Source organism: Cyrtonyx montezumae, unplaced genomic scaffold, assembly GCF_038088225.1.
Source record: "Cyrtonyx montezumae isolate F1298 unplaced genomic scaffold, pur_monq_1.0 scaffold_6, whole genome shotgun sequence".
Lineage (NCBI taxonomy): Eukaryota > Metazoa > Chordata > Aves > Galliformes > Odontophoridae > Cyrtonyx > Cyrtonyx montezumae.
Window position 1 is genome coordinate 2,560,357 of NW_027072067.1, and position 26,867 is coordinate 2,587,223.

The 26,867-nt window shown below is 46.2% G+C and overlaps 1 protein-coding gene across 1 annotated transcript in view; it reads left to right on the forward strand.

Moving 5' to 3' along the window:
- GRIP2 (glutamate receptor interacting protein 2) overlaps window positions 1-26,867 on the forward strand; it is a 67,323-nt gene that overhangs the window by 19,195 nt on the left and 21,261 nt on the right. Inside the window, exons 2-14 of the mRNA XM_065749727.1 lie at window positions 220-300; window positions 2,897-3,032; window positions 3,820-3,965; window positions 6,619-6,705; window positions 6,997-7,072; window positions 7,528-7,673; window positions 11,301-11,448; window positions 12,033-12,202; window positions 15,435-15,560; window positions 16,194-16,346; window positions 16,503-16,689; window positions 21,278-21,423; window positions 22,060-22,140. Of these exons, the coding sequence (XP_065605799.1) occupies window positions 220-300; window positions 2,897-3,032; window positions 3,820-3,965; window positions 6,619-6,705; window positions 6,997-7,072; window positions 7,528-7,673; window positions 11,301-11,448; window positions 12,033-12,202; window positions 15,435-15,560; window positions 16,194-16,346; window positions 16,503-16,689; window positions 21,278-21,423; window positions 22,060-22,140 (1,683 nt within the window). The remainder of the gene's footprint in view (window positions 1-219; window positions 301-2,896; window positions 3,033-3,819; window positions 3,966-6,618; window positions 6,706-6,996; window positions 7,073-7,527; window positions 7,674-11,300; window positions 11,449-12,032; window positions 12,203-15,434; window positions 15,561-16,193; window positions 16,347-16,502; window positions 16,690-21,277; window positions 21,424-22,059; window positions 22,141-26,867) is intronic.

The following is a 26,867-nucleotide window of genomic DNA, read 5'->3' on the forward strand; positions in this document are numbered from 1 at the left end:
CACCGTGTTTCTTCCCCTCCCTCTCTGAAATGCAGGATAGTCCACATGATGCAGTGTGAAGCCAGTGCTGGTAATGGGTTTTTCTCATCTACAGCCTGTGATGGGGTTATGATCCCAATTCCACTGTCAGCAAGGACAAACCTTTTGCAGTGATCTGGCTTTGCTGTTATTTGTTGCTTTTTGCCCTAATTTTGGCTTTCCTGTTTGCTCTTCTCCCAGATGATGGCCCTTACTCAAAGGGGAGCAAGGACTCTGGTGGGATGGACTCAGCCCTGGTCTCCAGGAGGCAAAGCATCCCAGGTAAGGGAGGGGATCAGCTCCCACTCCAACACATCATTGCTGTGGGTGCTGGGCTTGCTGTGCCAGCAGTATGCCAGCAGGTTTGGGAGGGCTTGTCACCTTCCTAATGAAGCCCGGGGCTAGATTTTAACTTCTGACCATTAAACACCCAATCACAGATTTGGCAGAGCCCTTTTGTGGTTTGAACAACAAAATGTATGCAGCCGTGCTAATTGGAGAAATCCAAGACTGTTCTCACAAGATACATAAAGGCCATGGCTCGAAGGACCAGGTCCTGCTTAACCAGCTCACTTCCATGTCTGTGTGTGCCTCTGATCACTGCAGTAGGTTTACAAAGACGCTGATCAACGTGCCTCATTGCTTACCTTGATAGACTGACCTCAGGAACTTGCCTTTTTTCAGAGCAGTAATTCCTCCTCGAACCCACAGCAATGGGTAATTGTGCTCTGGGAGTTCTCATTTTTAAACACTTATCGAGGATTGAAATTAAACCCCATTGAAGAGCTAATAATCTGCCTTTTCAGCGCCATCTGTGCTGATCAGTTGTGCCTGCAGTTGAGAGGAAATTTGCAGGATAGTGCTGGATGGCATTCCTTCCAGCACGGCCAGGAGCCCCCACAAAGTTTCTGGCAGCTCCCGAAATCCTGAGTTGCTGCATTGAGGAGTGAGTTACTGAGATGGCAAGGGATCAAAACTGAGATTAAAGAGCAGGAGCGTTATGGACCTGATGTTTCTCAACAAGCTGCCATTGCCGTGTTAAATAGGCACCCAGCAGTGCCTGACTGCCTTCCAGACTGGTGCCAGATTGCAAAAATGTCCTCCACTTGTGTTAATCAAGTGCATGGGTTATTCTTGGAACTGCTTCACCAAAAAGGAAGAATGTAGTGAGGTGCAATTGCTAGAGTCACGGTGGGGTTACAGGAGGAGCAGAATGATTGTGATGAGGTACCATGGTGCCTAAGAACACAGTGTCCTCTCCCAGTGAAAGAGAACAGAGAAGGGAAGCCCCCCGTGACCACAGGTGTGCTATGTCAGTCTGTCATTTAAGGCAGCCTGCCTCGCTCTGGAAATCATAGCATGAAAGATGTTTCCTCTGCAAGCAGAGCATCTCATTTAAGCCTTGCAGGACTTGGGCTGTTTGCAGTGCAAGTTTCAGTCCATTGGGATGGGACTACTCTTGTCCGCTTGCTGCCAGCACCCATCACCACCTTCTCCTGCATAATTTTGGAGAAAGTTGCCCCGCATAAGGGACACTGTGTTTGTCCTGTAAAACAGAGGGGATTTCAGCACCCAGAGAGAGTGGAGATGGATGGATCATGATGTAGACAAATTCTGCAAAAGCTTCTTTAGAGGAGGTTCTGGCAAGACATGAAAGTCATCCGATTTGTCCCAGGGCTGATCTCTGAGCAGAGTGTGAGTGCCGTCGTGTGGATGAAAGCTGCCTTTCACCGAGCCAGCCCAGCTCTTGGTCTCTCCTTGGGCCAGAGCTGGCTCCCCGTGAGCTCACTCATCTCCTCCACATCAAGTCTTGAAGCTGAAATAGTTTAGAGACACCCTTTTTGTAGAGCCCATAGGAGAGCTGTAATGAGATCAAAGTTGGCATCAGGTCAGGCTTGGCTCCAAAGTACTGGGTGATCAAGAGTGCCTTGTTTGACTATAGGAATGGAAACAGGAGCAGTACTGGTGCAGCAGGTGTGGGATGTGCATCACCTAAACCTGACGAATGCATTGTGCCTTGCTTGTGTTCAACCACGTATGTTTTAAATGTGTCTCGTGGCTTCAGTTGCAGCTGTAGAGAAGGTGGTTACTACTGAAGAAGTCTGACATAGACCAGATGCAGATGAGTGGGGAATCTGCTGTGGATGAATGAGTTAATGTCTCCTTCTCCTTTCTCTCCTGCTGGCGAGATCCCACCTCTCCACATTACGTTCTTTACCTCATGACTGCATTGACATCTCAGGGTGTTTTTAAAACCACTGCATTTAAGTTCTCCCCTGTTCTGTTCATGCAGGCAGCTACTGCAGGTCCACAACATCCTTTCACCTGCTGAATGTGAGCCTGCCATGCAGCCCTCCAAACACCCGCCCTGGTTCATATAAAACATAGTTTTGGAGGTAATCTCCCTGCCACCTTGGAAACACGATGTGTTCATCCTCTCACAAGCTCTCACTGCACTGCCTTGCCCTGCTTGCTCTTGCCTCTGGACCTGCATGCAGAGCTTTCCATGTGGGTCTGCCAGCACACGACTCTGTGTCACAGCATCCCTTAAAGAAACTAGAGCTTTCTCTTCCTGCTAATTGGCCCTGGAACAGATTGCCCAGTGAGGTGGTGGATGCTCCACTCTTGGAGTCTCTCAGCATTGGGTTGGATGGGCTCTGAGCACCTGATGGAGCTGTGGGTGTCTCTGTTCATTGCAGGGGGGTTGGACCAGGTGGCGTATAAGGGTCTCATCCAACTCAAATGATTCTATGATTTCTATGAATCGTGTAAACAACTGCAGCTCTGCTCTCCCACCACCTGTAGGATAAGGATGTCCTTGGGACTGGGAGGAGTATGTCTTCCACTGAGGGGTTTGCCTTTATTCCTGATGTTTCAGAGGAGTTCAGAGGGGTCACCATCGTGGAGCTGATCAAGAAGGAAGGAAGCACCCTCGGTTTGACCATCTCGGGTGGCACGGACAAAGATGGAAAGCCAAGGGTCTCCAACCTGAGGCCAGGAGGACTGGCAGCGAGGTGAGAGATGAAAGTAGGGCACAGAGGGCACAGGAAAGCTGGGGAAGAGTAGTTCCCTGTTCTGAAAATATGGTCACAATTAAAATAATTGGCACAAAGCTGCTTTTTTCCCACCTCCACGTGCCTCAAAGGGAAGTTGTTGCTTCGGTAAGTCAAATGTCTTCTATTTTGAGCTATTTCCCATGTTCTGTGCAATTATTCTCTGAATTTTTGTGCAGGGATATTTGGGATTCTGTGAAATTAGGCAGCCTTGTCAGGAGAGCTGCATGGTACAATACATCTTGATCAAGCTAAGTGGTTTAATATTGTATCTGTTCTGAATACTGAGTGTGTAAGTAACGTTACTGGCTCAGGAAAAGAATGAGAGAAGAAAGGCTCTAAGAAGCAGAGAAAGGGAGGGAGTAGTTGAACAATTTTGTAGCAAACAGGCAAAAGGTGAGATGTTTTCTTCTGTTGAGTTTTATTTCAGACAGCTCTTGGTACGCTTCTCTTTGAGTGATTGCTCTACATGAATGGGAATTGAGCAACAAAAAGAGAAGGTTGTGAACACGTTTGTGGCAATTGTTATTGTACGTACAGATCTGAACATTTGCCACTAGGAGAGACAGATGGCTTCAATTTTAGCATTGCTCTCTGAGAACAGGCACGTGCAATCACGCAGCTAAGATCAGCCCAGCCTGCTGCCTTATTCACAAAATCTCATGGTTACCAAAGGCTGCCAGGCACTGCCAGTCTGGCGATGGCAGAGGCTTTGTGCTACCCCTGCTTTCTCACTCCTCATTCACAGAAGTGACCAGCTGAACGTCGGGGATTACATCAAGTCAGTGAACGGCATCAACCTGACCAAGCTGCGGCACGACGAGATCATAAGCCTGCTGAAAAACGTGGGCGAAAGGGTAGTGCTGGAAGTTGAGTATGAACTTCCCCCAGCTGGTGGGTACCACAGCAGCCCTGCTGTCTTTTGTTAGCCATGCTTTGACCTGGGGTGCAGATGGGCTTGCTCGTGCTTGGGTCACTGTGGCCACGGCAGGACCTGGGGGCATGGTGCTGTTGTGCTTTCCTGAGCTCGCTGGATACGGCCGTGTTGTGTACGGTCGGAGCAGAGTGCTTTTTCCAGCACAGTGGGTGCCTGCTCATGCACAGCAGCAGGAGATGGCTGATTAGATCTGTGTTGCCTCAGAGTGACTTGGTAGCACAGGCCAATCTGCCTCCTGATGTTACTTTGGTTTTTTTTTTTTGTCTTTTTTTTTTTCCCTTTTGGAGTGTGGCTACAGGATGTTTTATTCAGTTCTAAGTATATATTGCCAGATTCTCTTTTCTGAACAGCAGAAAGTGCTGTCGTTGCTTAAGATGCTTTAAAATGTTTGACTTTTTCTGAAGGAAGCTGAAGCAATCTTCCTTCTAGCTATGGGTCCCCTGGCAAAGGCTGGCAAGCCCGGATGACATAAACGGGGCTTGTGTCGTGCCGTGGGACACCGTGTGCTTTTGCACTGATTTGTTTGTTATGATTAGAACAAATAAATGCCTCAGTTCACCTTCTCACTGCAATCTTTCCTTTGTGAGAATGATCTCCCTGGTTATTACTACTGTCATTCAGAGGATCAATCAGAGAATGACTGGGCAGAAGAAGTAGAAACATTAAAAAGGGAAAAAAAACCTAACGAAATCTAAGCATTTAACCCTGGATATGAACCCATATTACGCTTCACAGCTCTGCTGCAGTTTCTTCATTTACCTAAATATTGAATATATAAATGACAACCAATTAACCCAACACTCAGACCCCACAGTTCAGGTTTTCCACGATCTCATGCTCGCTGGAGATGACAACTCTTAACCTTTCTGCTTAGCTGTGAGCCTGGCAATTAGGAACCTGATAAGCTGTCTGTACTGCTGAGGAGCAGTGCCAATACCGCATAGCTCAATCAATAGCAGCGAGGCAAAATGTCTCCGTTCTGATTGAGCAGGAAGAACGCACTGAAATAGTGACTTTTCTCAGATGGGATTATTGATGCTGCTTATGACTAATCCAAACAAAGGGGCACTGCAAAATACAGGGAATTGTCTGCTGTTGCCTTGCTCTATTCCACTGTTGGTCACTCACGTGCTTTTATCTGCAGTGAGGGTTTGCTGTTGCTGTGTGCACTCGCTTCTCTTTCCCCAGGCAAGAAGCAGAATAGTGCAATTCAATAGCTTGTGCGTGCTCCATTTTTCTCCCCACATAGTAATTTCCTGTTTTGGAAGAGCCCAAGTCTAGTTTTCAAGCCACTGTGCCATATCATCTCTTTCATGAACAAACCAAGCCGTGCTTTAAACTAGCTGAGGTTTCTCTGCTCCCACTGCTTTTATGAAAGACTGCTTCAGAAGTTCATGCTTGGATGCTTAGGACAGAAATTGGACAGTTTCCTAACTAATATGTGGATGCTTAATGCCCTTTTCTTAGTGAGTATCACCCATAACCTGGGAGCCTTCCTGTGCCCCAAGCTTTTCCCTTCTGAAGTACTTCTAGGCTGCATCCTGGTCAGCAGTCAGTGCAGAAACAGAGCAGCTGTGCAGGGCTCTGGTTTGGGAGCATATTTGGCCATGCTGTAGCCTGGTCCCCAGGGCTGCCTGCCTGCACATGGGCACCGTGCCTTAGCTGTGCATCTTTGGGGTGAGTTTAACCCTAACTGGGGTTGGTCTCAAGCCCTCAGGGTGCTTGGCAGCAAAGATGGACGTGGTTATTGAGCACAGAGGGGAGACTGGCTTCCAAAACCCCTCCTAGCCAAGGGGAAGGGCTGGCGTGCCTGGGTGTATCCTGCTTCTCCAGTTATCCCTGCGGCTGTTTGTTGCAGCTGGTTTGAAAATAGAGAATTGATCTTTTTGGAGTGGACGAGGCTAAAATGCCATGTACCATTCTGGATGGAGAAAGCTGGGAGATTGTCTCATATTCGCAGCAAGCAGAACTTCAATAAATCATTAAATAGCAGCGGATGGCAAGAGGCAGGGACGGTTTTCTTTATTTTTCTCTTTACTTTTGTACATTAAATAGTACTGTGTATTTAATATAAAATTACTGAATTGCCCCTAGGATCAGTTTAAAGGATTCACTTAATCCTTTTTTAAAGTCAAATTGTAGGAGGGAAGGGAAAAAAAAACCCTCAACCTTTTGCACTGAGGATTTGGGATTTTCATTTTCTTTAAGGTCAGCGGGTGGCTTGACTCCTTACACTGCTTCTGTGTTTTTTTTTTCAAGTAAGTTTCCATCCTTGGCAGAAGCTTCTGGGCTTTGAGTAATACTGAACACATTAAAGCTGGTTGATAAACGGGAGGGTTTTACTTGAATGTCAGAGTATTAGCCAAGAGAAATTTGAGAGGAAACGCACAACGCTGAGCTGGTCGAATCATCCCAGATCGTGGTGGTTGGCTCTAGCAAAGATTCTTGTGTCTAGATTGGGTTTTGTGCCTCTAAACAGGGAAAATACAATACAGAGATAGGGGATGGACTTTAATGTTAGTGATGTTTGGCTGAGTTTTGTTATTATCTTGTGGAGTGGCATGGAGAAGGCTTGTCTGGGCGTAACCGAGTTGTTCTCTCTTCCTTTAGTGCCAGAAAGCAGTGCTGGCATTATTCCCAAGACCATTGAGGTGTCCCTCTACAAGGAAGGCAACAGCTTCGGCTTTGTGCTTAGAGGTTAGTGGCTCCTCTGCTGAGAAATGAACGGGGTACAAATAGTGGTAGAGGCAGTTTGGGAAGCAGGAAGAGAAAAGAAAGAAGGTGAATGTCATAAATCACAGATGAGAAGCAAAAGCGTGCCCCAGAGAGCAATCCGTGCAGCCTTCAAGGCCTGCCAGCTGCCTAATCTGGGGCACTCTGCTTTCGAGCTGTGTCAGCTGTTATATGATAAATGTCTCTACATTCTCAGCACTCTCATTCAGACTCTCAAACCTCCAGTGACTTACTGCTTTCCTGGTTTGCTTACAGGGGGAGCCCATGAAGACTGGCACAAGTCCAGACCGCTTGTGCTCACCTACGTGAGGCCGGGTGGCCCAGCAGACAGGTACTGCACCTCCTCCTTTTGCTGCCACAGGACAAACCAGCAGCTTTCAATGCACTTTTGGACATATATCCTTCTTGTCCTCCTTGCTGGGGTTTCCCCAAGGCTACTAGTGCTGGTCCTGCAGAGTGTGGAGTGGGACCCCTGGTGTGCAGGGAGAATGTATCTGATGCTCATAGGGCGACCTATGTTCGGGAACACTCCTCTTCCATGGGCAGCCACTTAATTAACCCTGTGCAGATGAAGAGCTGATGCTGTGTTAGAAAGCGAGAAGCAGCCTATGTATTCTGATGCTGCTAATTTAACATAGTGGCCGTGGCACTATAAATAACCCAAGCTATTGTTACACAGGGAGTACTCAACTCCTAAGGATCAAATTAATTGACATATAGATATATATACACACACATATATAAATGGAAAAAAAAAAGTAACTTTTGCTTGTGGTTTTCCTACAGAGAAGGGTCCTTGAAAATTGGGGACAGGCTGCTGAGTGTTGATGGGATCCCTCTGCACAGTGTGACCCACGCTGACGCCCTCAACATCCTGCGGCAGTGCAGCCAGGAGGCACTCTTCCAGATCGAGTACGATGTGACCATCATGGGTAAGGCCAGGATGACTGGGGGGGCATTTGCTCTGACTGCCTGGAAAATATGTGGGCCTAGAGGCAGCAATGGGGTCACTTGGTTTCAGTGGAAAAGTTGCTGCCGGCAGGGGAGTAGGGGGTCGAGTTCAAAGCTGACTTAGTTGAAGGTATTTGAAACGCCCTTGTCTGATGACGTGTCCCAGTGGGAATGTTGACTGATATTAGAAGAGGGGGAAAAAGAGGAGATTCTAATGTAGGAGAAGTTGGAATTGAAGTGGGCTGGAATGTCGGCGCTCTGCCAGCACTGCAAATGCCAATATTAGATATGTGCAGGGCAGTGAGCTGCAAGCAGGCATTGACTTGCTGTGACTGTGGCTTGGCTTCTGAATTTTGACCCTGTTTAATTCTAGAGCTGTTTCCTTTCTTAGAACTTTCAGTTCAGATCTGCTTCTGAAATAAATGAGGAGTGTCCAACTCTGCCTGACCCCAGAGAAGACAGAACTTACTGGAGGGCAGAGAATGGCTATTTCTAAAAATGATCTATCTACTTAGTAGATACTGAGTTTGAGGGTATTATATATATATTTTTTCCATTTGATTTTCAGATTCAAGCTCTGGGAAAGAGTTTATTATTAGCTACTATAAAGACATTTTGAGCTGGCTTTGTGACACACAGCTGTTACTGCAGGGAGCGGAGTTAATGAGTTTTAGGTTGCCACAGAGTCTGAAGCTGTGCTGGCTCTGGAAGCTCACTGAGCTGTGTGCTCAGATTTGATGTTGCAGCTACGTCTCCAGAGGGGTTTTCTGCCTCCATTGGAGCCATAAGCTGGAGTAGTTTGAAGTCTCTTCTGCAAATCTCACAAACCAGTACAGCACGTGTGAGGCTGGGATCCAGTGAGGAACAGGAGTCGGATCAGGTTATTTTCTGATTTACCAGCAAGGAGGAAAATCAGAAGGAGTTTAATACTTCCCCACTGCTGAGCAAGCAGAGCTGAGAAGGCCAGAGCTCGTTCCATGCAATGTGCAAGAGGGTTGCTGTAGAGTAAGGGAAATCCTTCTGCAATCCCTGAAGGCTTTCTGTTTCCTTCTCGGTCTCCTTCCCCCAGTCTGCCCTTCATTTCACAATAAACACCATGAGCATGGACATACTGATTATAGAGCTGTGTCCCTGCGTGGGGAGGCTGCCAGGAGCTGGGCAGCTGTGTATCACACAGGCACGTGTTCTGCTGGGAGAGCTGGAAGGAAAAAGCAATGTCTCCTTAGAGGTTGGTTGGCATGCAAGAAAAAGAGGAAAGCCTTAAATTATAGAAAACAGAAGATCGTAGAATGACTTACATTGGAGGGGACTTTAAAGATCGTGGATCTCCAAGCTTGTGCCGTGGGCTGGCTGCCACCTGCCAGCTCAGGTTGCCCAGGGCTCCATCCAGCCTGGCCTTCAGCACCTCCAGCAGTGGGGCACTCACACATTCTCTAGGCAAAAATACCTAAACTCTATTTTCTACCTTTTGAAATGATTTTGATTGTGGTAGTTAGGCAGAGGTCAGCGAGGGCTGTCCTCCCTGGGCAGCATCAGGCAGTGCCAAGGAGGGATTTAGCACAGAGCTTTCCAGTCTGAATAGAAGCAAGCATTTAGTGGTGCATGGGTAATGGGCTTTTTGGAGTTTTGTTGTTTGTATGGTCCCTTGGTGCCTGTGCTGCAGAAAGTTGATTGTTTTAGATCCTGACTTGGAGCAAAAATAGCTGTAAAGCATCTCTGTATTTCTTCTTGAGTAACTCCTCCCTTTGTCTGCAGATCACAGTTATTACAGACGTTTTCTTCACCATCCAGGGGACAATGATAAACAGCTACTGGAAGCTGTGGGAATGCAAGCAGCCAGAAAGGAGCACTACACTTAGAAAACCAGCTCTTGGTGAAGGGGATGGGCTGGGGGACACGTGGCCCTTGGCTGATGCCAGATAAACATGGCAATAAGCAGATATCTTCCTTTTGGAACACAGGAAGGCTGTGTCTTCTCCGTGGATGCTGAAGGAGGTTGCAGACATGCCTGACAGGGGCAGGTGCTGAAGCAGCATGCCCTGCGTGCCCTGCCCTGTCTTCTCAGCATTTGGTTTTAAATTAGCTTGGGTGTAATAGCCCTCTGTTAATCAAGCCTCACAAATATTGCTAAATTGCAGGCTCTTGACCTTTGATTTGAGTCAAACCTTATAGTGGCTCAGCTGGTATTTCTCAACCAAATGCCTCTGTAAAATGTATTTGAAGCAGTCCTTGTCTGTGGCACCAGAGATGAGGATTAAAGGGATGCCAGGGTGGCCTGTGTTGTGCAGGATTAAGAAGGGCCTATTTTTCTTGCAAACATAACTGAGGTCTAACATCCCAGCATGCTCTTTTCCATGACCAGTTTTTCTATCTTCTTCCCTTTGGCTGAAGGAATATATGCATGTGAATGTATCACTTTTGGAGGATGTGTGCTGGATACACGTGGACTGCAACACCAACACGTTGCTGATACTGTTGGAGGTCCTTAGTCTCTTGGTGTTTCCTTTGCTAATGAAGGTTTTAGTGCAGCTTCCATAGGCTTTACCCAAGTGTTCTGGGCACATTTTTATTGAGCTGGAGCTGCACTTTGTCTGCAGGTCTGTCCAGTAGTCCTTTTCAGCTGAGAATAAGTAGGGTTTCATTTGAAGCCTTGCATAATCTTCACTATTGCTCATTCCTTCTCCTTCCTCCCATGAGTAGACAGGCACCATGAGTAGACCAGAGTCTACTGATCCCCACACTACCAAAAAAATCTGTCTCTTGAAACTCAGCATCTTCAGCAAATCCCAGGAAAAATCTTGCTGCAGCTTAGTTTCCAAGATCTGCATCGATGCTCCCATGTATCAGAGTTCAAGAATGAGCCATGCATCACATTTTGGAGCCAAGTAGCATCAGCATTTTTAGTGGAGCAGAGCTTTGGAAGAGAAAAACCTCCCCATGAATAATGAAGGACTGAGGAGGCATCACACTCTTCGAGGGCTCTGGCAGCCTTTCCTTTGAGGTGGATGATTGGGTTTTCATGAAGTGCTCTCATGGAAGCTGAACTAAATAAAGCACATGGTAGAAAGTTCTCTGTCTCTGCTCCCAGAGGCAGAAACACAGCAGTACTGCAGAGCTGGTGTTGGAGTAGCCAGGAGGTGCTGGCCTGTGCTGATCTTCAGCATACGAGGCTTCTGAACGCCTCAGGAAACAGGATCTTCTTTCTTCTGTGTGTCTTTCTGAGTTTGTTTGGAAAGAGCCCTCAAACAGCGATGTCTTTGTGATCTTTTTGTGCTTTTTCTTTATTATGGTTGATGTGACTGCAGCACAGACTTTGAGCGCTGTCTTCCTTGATCTTGTTATTTAACCTAAAAACTAGAGGTATGAGGGTGGTTTCCATGAGTTAATTTTGTAACCTGTCTTTGCTGTCATATGTATTTTGTGCTGAAGCAATTTTGCTTTTTGAATTTCCTTCTTTGTTAACTTATGTGCGGGTATAGGATATCCAAGCCATCTTGTGTATCAGGTCAGCAGAATTGGCCAGCCCTCTGTTTGCTTCTGCATTTTAGTATTTCGTCACTGCAAAAGGCTGTACAAGAAGTGTCCTCAGATACTCTCTTGTTTTGCAGATACTGTAACGAATGCTTCGGGACCTCTACTAGTTGAAATAGCAAAGACTCCAGGATCTACACTAGGAATCACACTGACGACAGCCACGCATCGGAACAAGCAGGTCGTTGTCATTGATAAGATCAAGCCAGCCAGCGTGGTGGACAGGTACAGAGCTGAACAGACTGCTCCAGGTCTCCTTTTTCCTTCACTGAATTCCAGTCCACTTTTCAGTTATATGAAATTCTTCCCCACCTCTCCTTGAACTGTCCACGTCCACGTGTTCATAGCTCTAAGCATGCTGAAAATATCTGACCTAACATGGGTGGACACTCTTCACCACAAATGAATGTAGTTCAGGGCATGTGCAAGCTGAGCTGTGATTTAAAAGCCTCAAATCCGACTGTCCTGGAGCTGTGGAATGGCAGAAATTGGTTGTGGAATATCCTGTTTAGAGCAGGTAGGTAGGGCTCACTGTCCTGCTGGTTGAGCACCCAGCTTGGCTATGTACTACTGAATGCACTACTGAAAGCTTAAAAGATCTTTCCCAAGGTACCAGCATCACTAACCATAGACTTGGACTGTTGGAGTTGGTGTTTTTGTCAGTGCTTCAACCTAATGTTCAAACTGAAAGTCAACAACAAGGTGTGGAAATACATTTAGATGAAGGTGGAATTTGTCCATTTCTGTTCCCAACCACAGGATATGGATTTTGGCTGTGTACATCATTACTCTTACTGTTTCCTTTGCAGATGTGGAGCACTGCATGTTGGTGACCATATTCTCTCCATCGATGGCACAAGCACTGAGCACTGCTCCTTATTAGAGGCAACTCAGCTTTTAGCTGCCACCTCAGAGAACGTCAAGCTGGAGATATTACCTGTTCACCAAAGCAGGCTGCCTTTGAAGCCCCCAGAAACAGGTATGTCCTCCATGCAAACACTGCTGGTTGCTCTCAGAACTCAGCTGAGATTTCTACTGTGGTTCACACTGCTTTTGAATGCTGGTAATAGACTCCAAAGACAGACATCTGTGGAGGGGAAAAAATATTTTGATGAAATGCATGTGATTAGATGATGTTCAAGGATGTGAATAGGAAAAAAAAAGGTAACATCTGTGCTTGAATGGGAAAATTGGCCTTGGGAATCCCAGAGTTCTGCAGTTCTGAGTGCTGTGCAAGCCGCTTTCTTAGTACCTCAGAGAAGAGACTTTAATGGAGAGGGAGGGAAACAATGTTGATGCTGGCAAATGTGTTTTCAAGCTCAGCTTTCATCTGCTTGCCTAGTAAGGCTTTGTGAAGGACATGTCAGCAGCTAGACAGGATTCCTCTGGACTTCCTTAGGAAACAAAGCTGAAACGCAAGTATTCATTTTCTGGACCAGCCAGTCTGAATGAGAGCTGCTGTGGGTTTTTTTTCCACTTCAGAGAAACAAATTCTGGCACATAAAACACCATATGTCTGTAAATTTCAAACAACGTTAGGGTTTCACCGTGTGAGCATCCTATTTGTGAAACTAACCTCACAACTTGTAGACCTGTTGCAACTCTTGCCTGCAGTTTTGTTAAGAGTCATAGAATCATGGAATCCTTTGAGTTGGAAGGGACCCTTAAGGGCCATCAGTCCAACCCCTGCAGTGCACGGGGGCACCCACAGCTCCATCAGGAGCTCAGAGCCCCTCCAGCCTGACCTTGGCTGTCTGCAGGGATGGGGCACCACCACCTCTCTGGGCAGCCTGTGCCAGTGCCTCACCGCCCATATTGTCCTTTATTGGTGATCTTGTATTTCAGCTGTTTCAGTCTCAGCCCCTTCTGCAACCATTTTCCAACACTTTTCCCTTAGGAGTATGCATTTTAATAATACTGATGCACAACAGCCACAGGCCCAATTCTTTTTCTCGTCTCTTCTACGGAGGTTTGGTGAAAGGAAGAAATTATCTGTGTTGTCTTCTTTAATGCAATGCAGTGAAACATAAAATCTAATAACATCTTCATGTCTAGAAATAAATCTCTTACACATCCAGTGCCATTTGTGCAGAATTAAAGCCGTTTAACAAAGGGGACAGATGACTTGACCTTTGTGCCCAAGACAGAATGGAAAGCTATAATCCTTTTTCAACGGCTGTTAAAATGAACTATTCTACTTCTTCCATTAGTGCCCTGCTCTTAATCTCCATTCAGGATATATGCATTCAGCAGCATCAGGAGAAGGAAGATCTGGGTAGGACTGCTCTGTGTATTCAGAGCCTTTTTTTTACCCAAAGCTCCACACATCAGATTGGAGTGTCCCCACTGTGCTTAAACTTAAGGACATGGGGGATCATAGGGAAGGAAAAAATATGGTCTTTGTGGTCTAATGCTGGAGCACAGGATTTGTCAAAGGGAGTTAGCTTTCTCCACCACTCTGGGGGCATTTGGAAAGATTGTGGGAGGATTCTGCTCACAACATCATCAGGAGTGGATGGTGCCCAGTAGCAGTGCTGGGATGGGTGGTGAAAAGTGAGGGAAGCATGAGGAAGGCTCTTGTAGGTTTTTATCCTGATTGTCCAAAACCTATTTTCTTCCCCCCCTGCAATGCCATCTGAGTTTCATAGGCCTCTTTTCTGTTGTGTCAGCTATGGGCTAATAACTTCTAGACAAATGGGTATAAATGGATTAAACGGTTTTGTATGTGCATGCCCATAAGCTCTGTCACTCATATTCCAAGTATTTAATTTTATTAAGAATTCTCCTTTTGACTGGATTCAGCTCCATTTACTCAGTTGATTATTGTTTTTAAAAGCCTCCTGACTCTGAGATTACTTCTGAATTCACCAAATAGAAATGCCAGAGCTGAAAGAGGATGTTTTAAGAGCTTGATAGAATAAATACTGAAGTCACTGAAACAAAGGCTTTAAGATAAACACTCTTTTGGTCAGAAAATCTGACCTAAGTGATTTGATGCCTGAGGTGCATGTACACAAGATGGATTTTCTTTGATAAAGGCACTAAGTGATGATCTTTAGAGGAGCTATTTGGATGGACACTCCGGGCTGAGCTGAATCCTTCTCCCTGGTTTGCACCCTCAGAAAGCTCCATAGTGCCAACACTGAGGGAGTTCCCACCTACAGGGAGAGAACAGAGGAGGTTTCATTTGGGAAGGGTGGTTGCTGGTAAGTTTGAAAGTGGAAAGTTTGAGAGCTGTCTAGACAGCACAGTGGAGGGACTCAGGAGAGAAATCTCAGTACTGCTGGGCGAGGACAACTGAACTGACACCATGCTGCCCATGAGCAAAAAGGGCATCAGTGCGAGGAAAGATCTGAGCCTGAGGGTGTGTTTTGGCCACTGCAGAGAGGATTTGTGCCATCGTGACCTGATGAAAATGAAGCCACATCCTTTAGGACAAGGGATTTCTGGGTAGCGGATGTCACACTGCAGAAGATCTCTGCCAATGCGTGCTGGGGTGGGTTTAGGGTTGAAACTAAAGCAGTTGTGTGGCCTTGAATAGAGCCTGCCACATTGGTGCCACGTCTTAATTTACCTTGTGCCATAGCATTGGCAGCTTTTCCTGTGTTGGTGGCCTTGCGTAATTGCCTTTAAGCAGCAGTGTATAAAATCCCTTTTGTTCTGGTAAGCTGCAGCGGGCCCACCACTGCTCCCTTTTCCATATGTGCATTCTGCCACAGAGTAGTAGCCAAGAGCAGTTGCAAAACACCCAAATGCTGAAGCCAAGCAAAGTGCTGGAAGCACTCCTTGGCATTGAGCTTTGTCCTGGGAGAGCAGCAAGGTGGGAAGCAGCACAAGGAGGTCTCCCCAGTGCTGTTGGATAATGCTGATGGCCCCTGCAGGAAACTCATGGCTGGAGGCAGCTTCTGCACGTCGCTCAGCAGCCTGCAAATGGTAATGACATCTGTGTGCTGCCAGCACGGCTTAGTCAGGCTGTTGGCTCAGGACACTGAGTTTTTTGAGGGGAATGGGTGACTTTCTGCCACTTTGCATCACGTGCCATGAGGTTACATGGGGATGCATTTTTGCTGCTGATGTTTGACACTGTGCTTGCCACCTGACTTGTTCAAAAGCAATGTGATTCCCTTCTCTAGTCTCCCATCTTCTCTTACCTTTTCTTTCTCTCACTTCTCCGTGCCTGTGGTGATTTCTGCACCCTTGGGTGACACCAGTCAAGGTACAGAAGAGTGACCACCACCACTGCTGGGACCCCTGTGTCAACTACTGCCACACCCACCACCCCGGGCACTGCAAGACACCCACGTGGAACCAGACGTCTGGACAGGATTACTGCAAATGTAACCCCCATGCCATGGTGTTGCCCCATCCCTACGTGTGTTCATTTGTGTTGTGCTCCACATCCAACTCAGTAGTAGCCTGGGGTGTCATTTATTTCAGTTGGATCTCTCCCCATAGGTCCACTGCTGAGGTGCAAAATCAGTACCTAGAGCCTACGCATGGAGCTGGTAACTGCAATTAGAGCAGGATGCTGGGCAGACCCTTTGTACTCACCCTTTAGGCCCACTATCATACGGGCGAGGGAAAAACTTGAGTTGGTGTGAGCCAAGGAGGGCAGCTCTGGTGACACGAAGGGATGTGGTACTCCAATGTACCCGGCTCAGCCTTGCTGATGCAAGATATGCGTTAGAACAAGGATTATGACTGCTTCCGTGTCTGTAAACACATATCTTGCAGGGAACAGATTCTGCTCAGCCTCAGATTTCTGGTCTTAGGGCTGTGAGGTAGGCAGGAAACACTGTGCTGGGGACTGGGAAGCAAGCAAGGGAGCCCAGTTGCTCAGCAGCTTGAGTTCAAGCTATGATTTCCTAGCCCTGAATCTGAGAAGAAGAAGCTAGTCCAAAGCCGTTAGGAATTCAGTGAACAGCCGTTAGGTGAATGCACTGCATCTTTAACATGCTCTATCTCCCCAGCTCTGGTGGCCGCCAACTTCTCATCTCCTACCATGAACGCGCAGGGCTTCCCCTGCCAGAACTCAAACACACTACCTCGCAGCTCCCACCCCATGAGCCCCCGCACCACCATGCTGAGGAGGAGGCAGAAGAAGAAGGAGCACAAGAGCTCATGTAAGTGCAGGAGTGGGTTGGACGTGGCTCTGTGGTCGCCTTGCTGGCTGTTGGCTGGCATAAGACTGCTCATCCCAGCAGTCAGGGCCTCGGTCACCCTTGGTGCTGCCTGTGACTGTATCTGCCCTGACTTCTGCCTCTCTCTCCTCCTCTCAGTGTCGCTGGCCTCCAGCACAGTGGGTCCTGGCGGGCAGATAGTCCACACAGAGACGACAGAGGTGGTGCTCAGGGGAGACCCTTTGAACGGCTTCGGACTTCAGCTCCAGGGAGGCATCTTTGCCACTGAAACCCTGTCCTCCCCACCTCTCGTCCGTTTTATTGAGCCCGACAGCCCGGCAGAGAGGTTAGAGACCTTACCCTTGGATGCTGATGGTGCTGCTGCTGACCATTTCATGGTTTGGTTTGTTTTCTCTCCTCAGAGGCTCATTTAGATATTTACTGTCATCTTTGTAATATCTCCCATTCTTCACTGGGCATGGTTTACTGTCACTGCCATTTCTGCACTCGTCGGCTGACCACGGCCTCCCTCGCATCCCAGGTGAACGTCTTGGCACCAGGCTGCAGCTGTTCTCAGAGGAGGAAGGGAGTGTGTGTTTGTGTGTGAGCGCCATTCCCATCCCTTTTGTTTTCTTCTTTTTCTTTCTCGTTGAAAGATAAAGCTTCCGTCTTGTTGCAGAAAGGGGAAAAGCATACACAAGTGAGCCCTGGAAAGTGTTATCTGCTTGGTTTTGTTGTTGCAGATTCTGGCTATTTAAATTAACTTAAAAGTTTTAAACCACTGAGGAAGGCTCTGGCAGAGGGTCTGGAAAAATAGCAGAAAATGTTGGAAAATAGAAGAATAGTGGAGCAGCTTTACTGCTGTGTGTGACCCTGTGGGTACAGGGAGCAACGAATCCTGCAGGGGCTGAGCCTCAGCATGGGAGCTCTGGTTAAACTTCTTCCAGAATGTTTGCTTGCTGGTGTAGATGCCCTCTGTTGATGTTTCTCTTGCTGGGTGGGCCAGGTGCCCACATGGCACTGGTGTTGCCTTCTCGTGCCATCTGGTCCCTGGTTGTTTTGGGGTGGCAGGGAGCAGCGTGAGTCCAGGTCGGGAGTGTGGGAATGCTGGACTGGTACAGGAAAGTGTATTGTCCCAAGCGATGCAGGTTAAGAGAGGTTTGAAAAGATCTTTATGCTTTTTGTTTGTTTGCTTCCAAACAAGGTTTAAAAATGAACGTGGTGGCATTTTGGATTTTTGTCCTCTATTACCAGGGTGAACTTGGTTCATACTGCAAAGCACCAAACTCCTTTTATCAATCAAGCAGCAACAAGGCATGCTGTCACAGGGGAGAAAGGAGATGTGCTGCAAGCTGTGTGGTTTTGCGTTTTCCCCTTGCCAAAACCTCATGGCACAGCCCTGCCTGCCTCTGTGTGCCATGCACTGCTCTCCCTTGTGACTCTCACCCTCTCGTGCTCCCTGGCTGCCACTCTCTGCTTTGTGGTGGCAGGGAGCAATCCTGTCCGTGTTTGTAGTGTGGATTTGATTTGGGGATTGAATCTCTTCAGTGTATTTCTTCCTTTCCTAGACTGTGCTGCATTTCCTCTCTGGCAGGTAGACACTTTATTTGTTCCCTATCTCTGACAGACCTTCCCACTCCATCTCTTGTTTTGTTTCCTGGGTGCAAGATGAGGCCTTTGAGACCAGAACGAGACAGTGGTCCCTCTGCGGTTATCAGCAGGGGCAGTCAAATAGGAAGAAGTGCGCTGTCCCTTCTTGGCTGCCTCCAAACAAGCAGCTGTCTGTCCATCCTCTGTCAGCTGTCATAGACAGCAGTGGGAGAATATCTGCCTTGTCCATCTCGGTGTCCAAAATCAGTGCTTCCTGCTGCGTTACATGTTTCCTAGCTCTGCTCAGGCAGCTGCTTGATTGTCTATTTCTGGCTTTTGAGTGCAAAGAGTTTGCAAAAGGAAAGTTCAGCAGCTCCATAATGCTGTCAGCACAGCTTTCATGTTCTTGGGCTGTGACTCACCCACCAGTGTGCTCACTCAGACAAACATACACAGATACGCAGACACACAGACATGTGTGCATCTGACCCGTACAGGTCAGCTCAGAGGTGTGTAAGGGCACAACACATTGGTTTCTGCAGCCAGCAATGAGCATGACCACACATACTACTAGCAATGAACGAAACCTTCATCACACACCCAGCCCAGAGCTTGAATTTGCACTGCTCAGTGTCTAACAAGGCACCTCCTCTGCTGACCTGCTGTCTCTGAGCCCAATTAATGAATCACAGTGAAATGCAGATCTCTGCAATCCCAAGGAAACTTTCCCATCGTGGACTCCAACACATCCAGAGTGTGGTCTTTCACTCTAGAAGATGCTTGATCTCTTGTTTTCTGATTTCAGAGCAGTTCTCCTCCCATGATCTTGAAGTACTTTGTGAGGTCTCAGATGAGACTATGGATCTCTTTGAGGAAGCCCTCTATGAACTTCATGCAGGATCCCACAGCAGAGCCAAGGAGGAGTCTGAAGGAGCCTTGGCTCCTCGAGCCCTGCTCCCAGCACGAAGTCTCAAGGGAGTTGGAAAACCAATGTTGGTGAAATTATGAAGAGTTAACAAGGCACATCAGCTCTTCTTGCTCTTGAGCTAGGAGGTTGTGACTGCTCCACAAACTTTTATTAAACTGCAGGACTGGGATTTAGACCACCACGGTCAACTCAATCAATATTAAAAGAAATAAAATGCTTCTGACCTAAGAGAGCTATTGGTTGTAAAACACCACAGCAAATCTACCTTGAATGGAGAAGTACTGTATTTTGTGAGAGGGCAGCTGTGGTGGAAAAGGTGATAAACGTGTGCTTTGGTCCTGTGTGAAAGGTTCCCATAATCTCCCAGTCCTTGCAGCTGAAAAAGCAGTGCTGAAGCAGGGTATGTCCTCTTGTTACCTTTAAATGATAAAGTGATGTCCGTCTTGATGCCTCCTTTCCAAATGGGGCGTAGTGACCATAGCAAAAACCCCTCTGTGCTGGAGGAGACCTCTCCTGTGCCCCTCACTACCTTCAGATTTATGAGCTGATATTTCCAATATGATTTTGTGGCAGTGTAAATCTGCAAGCTCAGGAAAGGAGTGTAATTAAACAATGAAATTATTCACAAGGTTGGATTCACATATCCTCTGTGGAGTTGTCTGTCCTAATCCAAGTCTCCTTGAACAAACACTTCTGAATTTACATCTCTTAAAATAGCCACCCATTTTCCATGGGTGGCATGAACTCAAGCAGCAGAGTAAATGTGTTGCAAGTTTATTACCTTCCTACTAACAAAATAACCTTCGTAGGCCTCCAAACTTACACATATCTCAGCTTTCGATGGGCCACAGGCAAAAACTTGCTCGTGCATTTTTCTCCAATTTGGATGTGTGTGGGTTTTTGTCTTGATAGTCTGGCCTTACACAGACATCCTTTTGTTTGGAGATGAATATTACAGCCAATATCCATTGCCTTTGATGTTTCCCTTGTGTGCCCAGGAGCCGCAGTACCACGTTTTCTGACGGTTGCAACAGGTGTGAGTGATAAGGAGAGGCTGGAAGGATCAGTAAAAACAAATAAACAGTCTACTATGAAATATCTATGAAGTTGATGTCTAGAAAGGCTGGGGCAAAGAATGTGTTTGATCCTTAAACAGCAAAGGAATTGAAGTTCTCTGGAGAAGACTTAAAAGAGGATAGCTGATCCTTTTAAGGGAAGGCTTTGTGGTAAAACGACTCCAAATGCAGGGGTGAGTCTTGTTCCCATAATTTGGAATCTATTTTGGAAACCATGCTGTAGCTTACATGAATGATGGATGAGTGCTTTCTCAAGCCCTGCTCAAGTGGACGGCCTTCCAGACAGGTGACAAGTGGAAAATCTGAACAGATGTGCCTGTAGCAAAAAGCTGATGAAGAATTGAAGGAGGATGAGGATGAAAAAGCTATTGCCTGTGACCAGGCATGGGGAATACTGCACTCTTGTCTTTGTGGAGCCATCAGGCAGTTCAGAGTGTTGCTGCAGGAGATAATGAGCAGGATTGCCTTGCTGGTGAAGAAGAGGGTGGATAGTGAATGCAGTGGTTCGTGTGTGAATAAACATTGCTTATAAATACAGAAGAATCTCAGGAGACAAACCGTACTGTAACAGCACGTCTCAAACATAGCAGCTTTGCTGTTGTTATTTTACTTCCAAAGTGGAAAGAAACAAACCTGCTGATCTATGCTCTTCAAGAAAGTGGGTCTAAACCAAAAAGCCCCAAGTGCTCGTTGTGGTTATATTGGCGGGCTATCACGTCAGGATAATATTGGCCTTTCAGGGCAGTTAAACAGTATCAATGTACATTTGGCTTCCAGAAATGCAATTACAAGGGATAAATGATTATCCAATTTGCTGAGACATTTCAGTGAGTTCATTGGATTGTAGCTTTGTTATTAGCCACGTATTAAGCAGAGGACTCTGTGCAGTTTTCAGTGCCATTAGGTTGGTTTCCAGTGGGTGCAGGCACATGCAAAGAGATATATACTATCAGATAGGGTAGGAAGGTATATGTCCTTGCAGTTTACCACTTGCATGTCTTGGCCATGCTGTTGACTTTCAGTAGAGGAAGGCTTCATTATTTTTTTTCCTTGGAAGATGTAGGAAATGTGACAAGAAATATTGTTTGGGAGTGAAGTATGTCTGAGCTTAAACAAGCCACAATGCTTTGCTGTCTTGTGATCTTCCAGGGTGTACTAGCCCTGGGACACACATTGCAGAATGAACTATCATCTGTTTGGGATCATTTCTGTGGGATTTGTCACTACTGTCTCTGCTCTAACTGATTTACCTGGCAAATGTAACTCATGCCTGGTCGCGGGGTTGTTTCTTTCCTCCTTTCCTCCTTTATCCCTCCCTCTTTTCCCAATGTGAACTGCAGGTGTGGGCTGCTGCAAGTGGGAGACAGAGTCCTTTCTATCAACGGCATTGCGACTGAGGATGGGACTATGGAGGAAGCTAATCAGCTTCTGCGGGATGCTGCGCTGACCAACAAAGTGGTGCTTGAAATTGAATTTGATGTCGCAGGTAATTGCAAAGGACTTGTTGATCCTCAGCACCTGCTGGACTGAACCAGTGCTTTTGCTAGCCTGTAGGAGGAATTGTGCTCACAAAAATACGTGAGGTTTTTGCTAGACAGCAGAGATTGAGAGGACCCTGTGAGGGCCTTTCCCATTTTCTGCTCTCTAATGTGCATTAAAGTGGAGAGTCCCTCCTCTCATCCTTCCATAAATGCCTTCTTCTCATGACTTGGCTGAGATAAATGTAGTGAGTAGATGAAGAGGCCACTTACTCTTTAAACGGTTGACCATTAATATGAATATTTGTACTAATCTATGGCCTTGAAGCAAGAAGGTAGCTGAAGCTATTGGCTGAGGTGTGCCTTGTATTAAAAGAAAAAGTTTTTTCATTTTGCATTGACAAAGCTGCCTCAGATTTGAAGTACAGCATGATATGAGCAATTCACTTGATGTTCAGGGCATGTGTTTTTAATGAGAATCCAGATTTGAACCTGAAGTCCTCAGGGCATCAGATAACAACCTTATTTGAACCTATAAAGCTGAGTTTGATGGGCTTGTTTTTTCTTGGTTCCAAAGAAACCATCCATGCCACTGAAAACTCTCTTTTCTCCTACTTTCTTTCTGTCTGTTTTTGGTTTTATAGAGTCTGTCATACCCAGCAGCGGCACTTTCCACGTTAAATTGCCCAAGAAAAGAGGTGTAGAGCTTGGAATTACAATCAGCTGTAAGTATTGCTCAGCCTTGTGCTAGCAGTCACAAGAACCACTGCTTTTCAATATGGCACATCAGAGAGGCCCAGCAGAGAGCAAAAAGATTATGTGGGGTTTTCTGGTAGCACTCACAGTGCTTGCGATTGGTTCCAAATTGAATTGGATGCATGGCTTTTGCCTCTAAGAGCTGGCAAGTGCAGAAGAAAAGCAGCTGCTGAAGGGTCAGGGCAGAGGATGTGTCTCTGAAGGATAGCTGAGTAGTTGTTGTTTGTCACAGGCTAATATTAACGCAACGTTATTAGTAATATTATTTTTCTTTCCAGACCTTGGTGGGCTCCGAGAGAACAATGCATCAACTTTTTGCTTTCTTCTCTTTCTTTTCTCCTAACTCTTGATTAATTATCTTTGTTTCTGTTTTGGAGTGTACTTAAATTTAAATAAATTTGGCCTCTTTGAAAAAGACACTGTATGGAGATGATAGAGGCAGATCCATCCACTTTGGATATTAGGAAAAACTCCAAAGGAGCAGTGAAGGCATTGGCACAGCTGCCCAGGGAGGTGGTGGAGTCACTGTCCCTGGAGGTGTTCAAGAGATGTGTGAAGTGGCACTGAGGAAGATGGTAGTGGGCAGTATTGGTGGTAGGTGGGCAGTTGGGTTGGATGATCTTAGTGGTCTTTTCCAAGTTCAATGATTCTATGATTCTATTCTATGATTCTATCCCAAATTTCAGGTACGTTAAGATCTTCTTATGACTTGCACCTGTGAATTTTTCCTGTATGCAAATGTGAATGGTGTCATATCACTCATCCTTCCTTCACTTCAACCGAGTTGAATCATCTTAGATTGGCCATGCCCAGAGGCAGCCACCACATCTCAGATGAAACGAAGCAGCTAATGAAAGTGCAGTAATGGAAGCTTATGTCTCAGCCCTCAAGAGCACAGACTCATCTGTCTCTGGGGAATGGAGTCACAGAATCATAGAGTCATTTGAGTTGGAAGGGGACCCTTAAAGGCCCTCTGGTCCAACCCCCCCTGCAGTGAACGGGGAAACTTACAGCTCCACCAGGTGCTCGGAGCCCATTCAGCCTGACCTTGTCTGTCTGCAGGGACAGGGCGTCCACCACCTCTCTGAGCTGCTAAGAACACTTTTAATAGTAAGCTTCATTAAAATAGATAAGCTATTTGCAATTACTTCTTGTCACTTGCAGCATTGGTTGGTGAGTTAATTGGAGATGTTGTAGTCTAAGTGGGTTGTTTCCCAGAGAAGACTTGAACATCTACAGGATGATTACTTTGTCATTTCCTCTCCCAGCTTCCCCACTTATGCCATATGAATACTTACAACGTTTGGCTTGCAAGCTTTTACTGTTTGAAGACCCCAGAGTGCTTTCCAAAAGCAGTGGGGTGTCCATGATGACAGTCACTGTAGGCAGAGCTCAAACTGTATTTCCCACCTGCTGCATTGGCATTGTCAGGCAGAAATCCAAGGTAATGGATTGGGTAGCAAACAACTTCTGGCCTGAGCATGGTGGTGATTTCACCCCTACTAAGCTTCAAAGTTTAGATTTGATCTGCGACTGGAGAGCAAAATGAACCTGGAAGTTGCTGGCGAGAATATGAGCTTTTATTTGCGGAGTCTCACTTAAATGGATCTGCCGTGGATGTGCATTTACACTTCAAACATATTTTTATGTTGAAAATATTTTCATTTGAAATGTGTTTAAAAAATTGATTTCACACTCTTTTTGGAAATCATTGCTAAATAAAAAGAAAGTGACCCCTGGGTTTTAAATAGTTAGATGCCCATTGTCAATGACGAAGCTGTTTTTTAATGATGTAATAGATTTGATCTTTCTGATTGCTGAACGTGTTTACAGGACATTGTTTAAGTAATGAAAACGTGTTAACCTAAGCTATACTTCATCCCTCGCTGAGTCAAAACTAAAATTGTATTTCCTAATGGAGCAAGAGATAGCAGAAAATGCAGTGGCAAGGATGAAAGTTGAATCCTAATTCTGCTTTCATAAACTAGTTCCCATAAACCTATTTCCACAAGACCCTTAGCAAATTATATCATCGTTTTGTCACTCTGCATTTGACCAGGCAGATAAATACGCCCGAGTCAAACATTAGAACCAAAGCAAGCAGACGTATGGTAAGTACCTCCTGCAGAGACATGATGTGCATGCAGGAGTGTGATGCAAGCAGCAAGGGACGAGAGGTAAAAATAACCCATCTCTGTTTTGCTCAGTTCCTCCCAGTTCTGCTGATTTGAATGTTTGTATAGATCTGGAAAGAGCATTTATAGTTTTGTTCTGTCAAAGAAAAACGTGTAACTGCTGCTTAAAGTGGAAACTGGAGCAGATTAAATAGGTGAGAAAGTGGTTGGATCAGTACGAGATCCCTGCACTGGCTTGGCCACAGATTTGGGTTTGTTTTAAAATGTCATAATATGGCATGCTGTAAATGAAATATCACAGAATCACGGAGTTGTTTGAGGTGGAAGGGACCAGTAAAGGTCATCCAGTCCAACTCCTCTGCAACGAGCAGGAACATCAGATGAAATATGAGTTGTTTTTTGTTGAGTTTTACCTCTTGGCTTCAGCAGGCTCATCTGTAGTTAATTCCTCGGTCTGGGAAGGTTTGCTGCTGCCTTCTTATGTGGGCAAGAGGTGTTATGACCTCATCAGAGAGGTGCAACAGAGATAAAACTGATGGAGTTGTTGCTGTGCTGTGACTCTCAGAGCTAATCGGGAGATGGGCTGAGCAAAGGTGGGGGAGAGCAGGGTTCTTGATGGATGCACTGAAAAAAATCATATAATGCAGCCAGAGGAATCATAAATCTGCTGGAAAACCTCATAAAAGTGCTGGGAACCCAAGAGGTTTGTGTATGAGTGTGGCAGGCACTGCTGGTTTAGCTCTGGGTGTATAGAGGGGGTTGGGGCTTGCTCCTGGCTGGGGTTGGGTGGGGGGATGTGTGGGTGATGACACTCTGTTGTTTGCAGAGACCTCTGAGGTGCTCAGAGTGGTGGGGATGCAAAGTGCCAAGTGAGATTTGTGACACGACGGCGTGAAGATTTGGCTCTCGTTAGCCTGAGCTGCATGTCTCCATTAGCAGAACACACGGCACGCAGTGCTCTGATCTTGCTGACTGCATTCAGTTCTAGTGACATAGTTACGCCTTTGTAGATTTTCTGTAAATCTCTCACAAGTTAAAATCCCCAGCAGCGAGATGCTAATAGTCATGTTTTCTTGCGTGTTCAATACCTGACCTCTTAGAATAAGATATCTGCTTGCTATCAGCCTCTGCAAAGTGATAGCTGATTCCACAAAAGATAGCTTTTCTGTTTTCCTTCTTTTGTCTGCTCGTTCCCCCTCTCCAAAGGCTGCTTGTGAAATTCACCGCAGGGCGTGGCGGTGTTGTGGCTGCTTAAGCAGGCATTGAAATTACCTGTCGTGTCAGCTATACATTAATGCTTTATATAGCATGTTTATCAAATTGCCTTTATATATCTTTACAAATCAATTCCCGTGCCCTTGCTGGGAAGTACTGCAGATAAGGAGTAAGCAGTCTATCTGCTTGTGGATGATAAAACCGGAATTTGGATAGACAGATAACTTTGATTAAGTCCCTTAAGCAGTGTAATCACTGTCCTAGTGAAAAGATGGATCTGTGAGCTGACCCAGTCCAGCTCTACTGGCACTGGATTAGCCCGGGACCTGCCTGGCAGTGTGTCTGTGAGCAGCACTGTGTCCCCACGGCCTCACCGACATCACAACCACAGATTTGCAACTGATTCGCTGTGATGCTTTTACCAAAGTGAGGAATTCTGTCCAGGCTCTGCTACCTGAAGAGTCAGCAAGGAGGTGCATCTGTGGTGGTGTGAGTGTCCTGCTGGTGGCACTGATCATTCACCCGGCTGCTGCTTCTAAAACTAATGAACAGTGGAGGAAAAAGTTGGGTCCTGGGGACTGGATTGTCACTGCTGCTTATTGGGATCAATTCTGATTTGCTTTTATTCCTCTTGTCCTTTCTTAGCTATCCTGAGATTGTTGGATTTCAAGTTTGTTGGGTTTTTTTTCCCTCCCTTTATAAGTATTTACTTTCTTTAAATGCATTTCTGTGGCGTTATTACGATTTCTTTAATTACACATTGCCAGAGTGCTGCCTCAGCTTGATCAATAACAAAGGGCGTTTATAACCGGTTGAAGCGCTGATGCGTGTGAGATATGTGCTCGTGCTCCTCAGAGGGGAATAATTTACCAATGCAAGTCGTTATGCATTCTATTAAAAACACAGAACAGACATGTGTTCCTGGCCTTGTCATCCATCAGAGAGTAAATGCCGAGCGAGCCAGAATCCCAGCAGAGGTGGCGAGAGACTGAAAGCAATTTATAAAAAGTAAATAACAGTATTGATCAGTTCACCCTTTTATCACTGCCCTGTCAGCACCGCCAAGCAGTGTTTCATGGCGAGTTTCTCCCCCACCCCACGTTTCTGCCTTCACCAACTGTTGATTTATGGAGCTTTCTCTGGGTCACTGGGCGGGATTTAAACTATCTTCTGCACTGGCAAACCCATCAAAAGCACAAATCCATCTGGAAAAGAGCTTATTTTGGCCACAAGTGGTTTGCCCTGGCAGATGGAGGCTGCAACCAGAGCTCCTGAGGAGGTGGTGTGGGTTTATGCATGACAGCTTTTGCCTCTGTCGTGATATATCTCTTTCCCCTCTTCTCTTG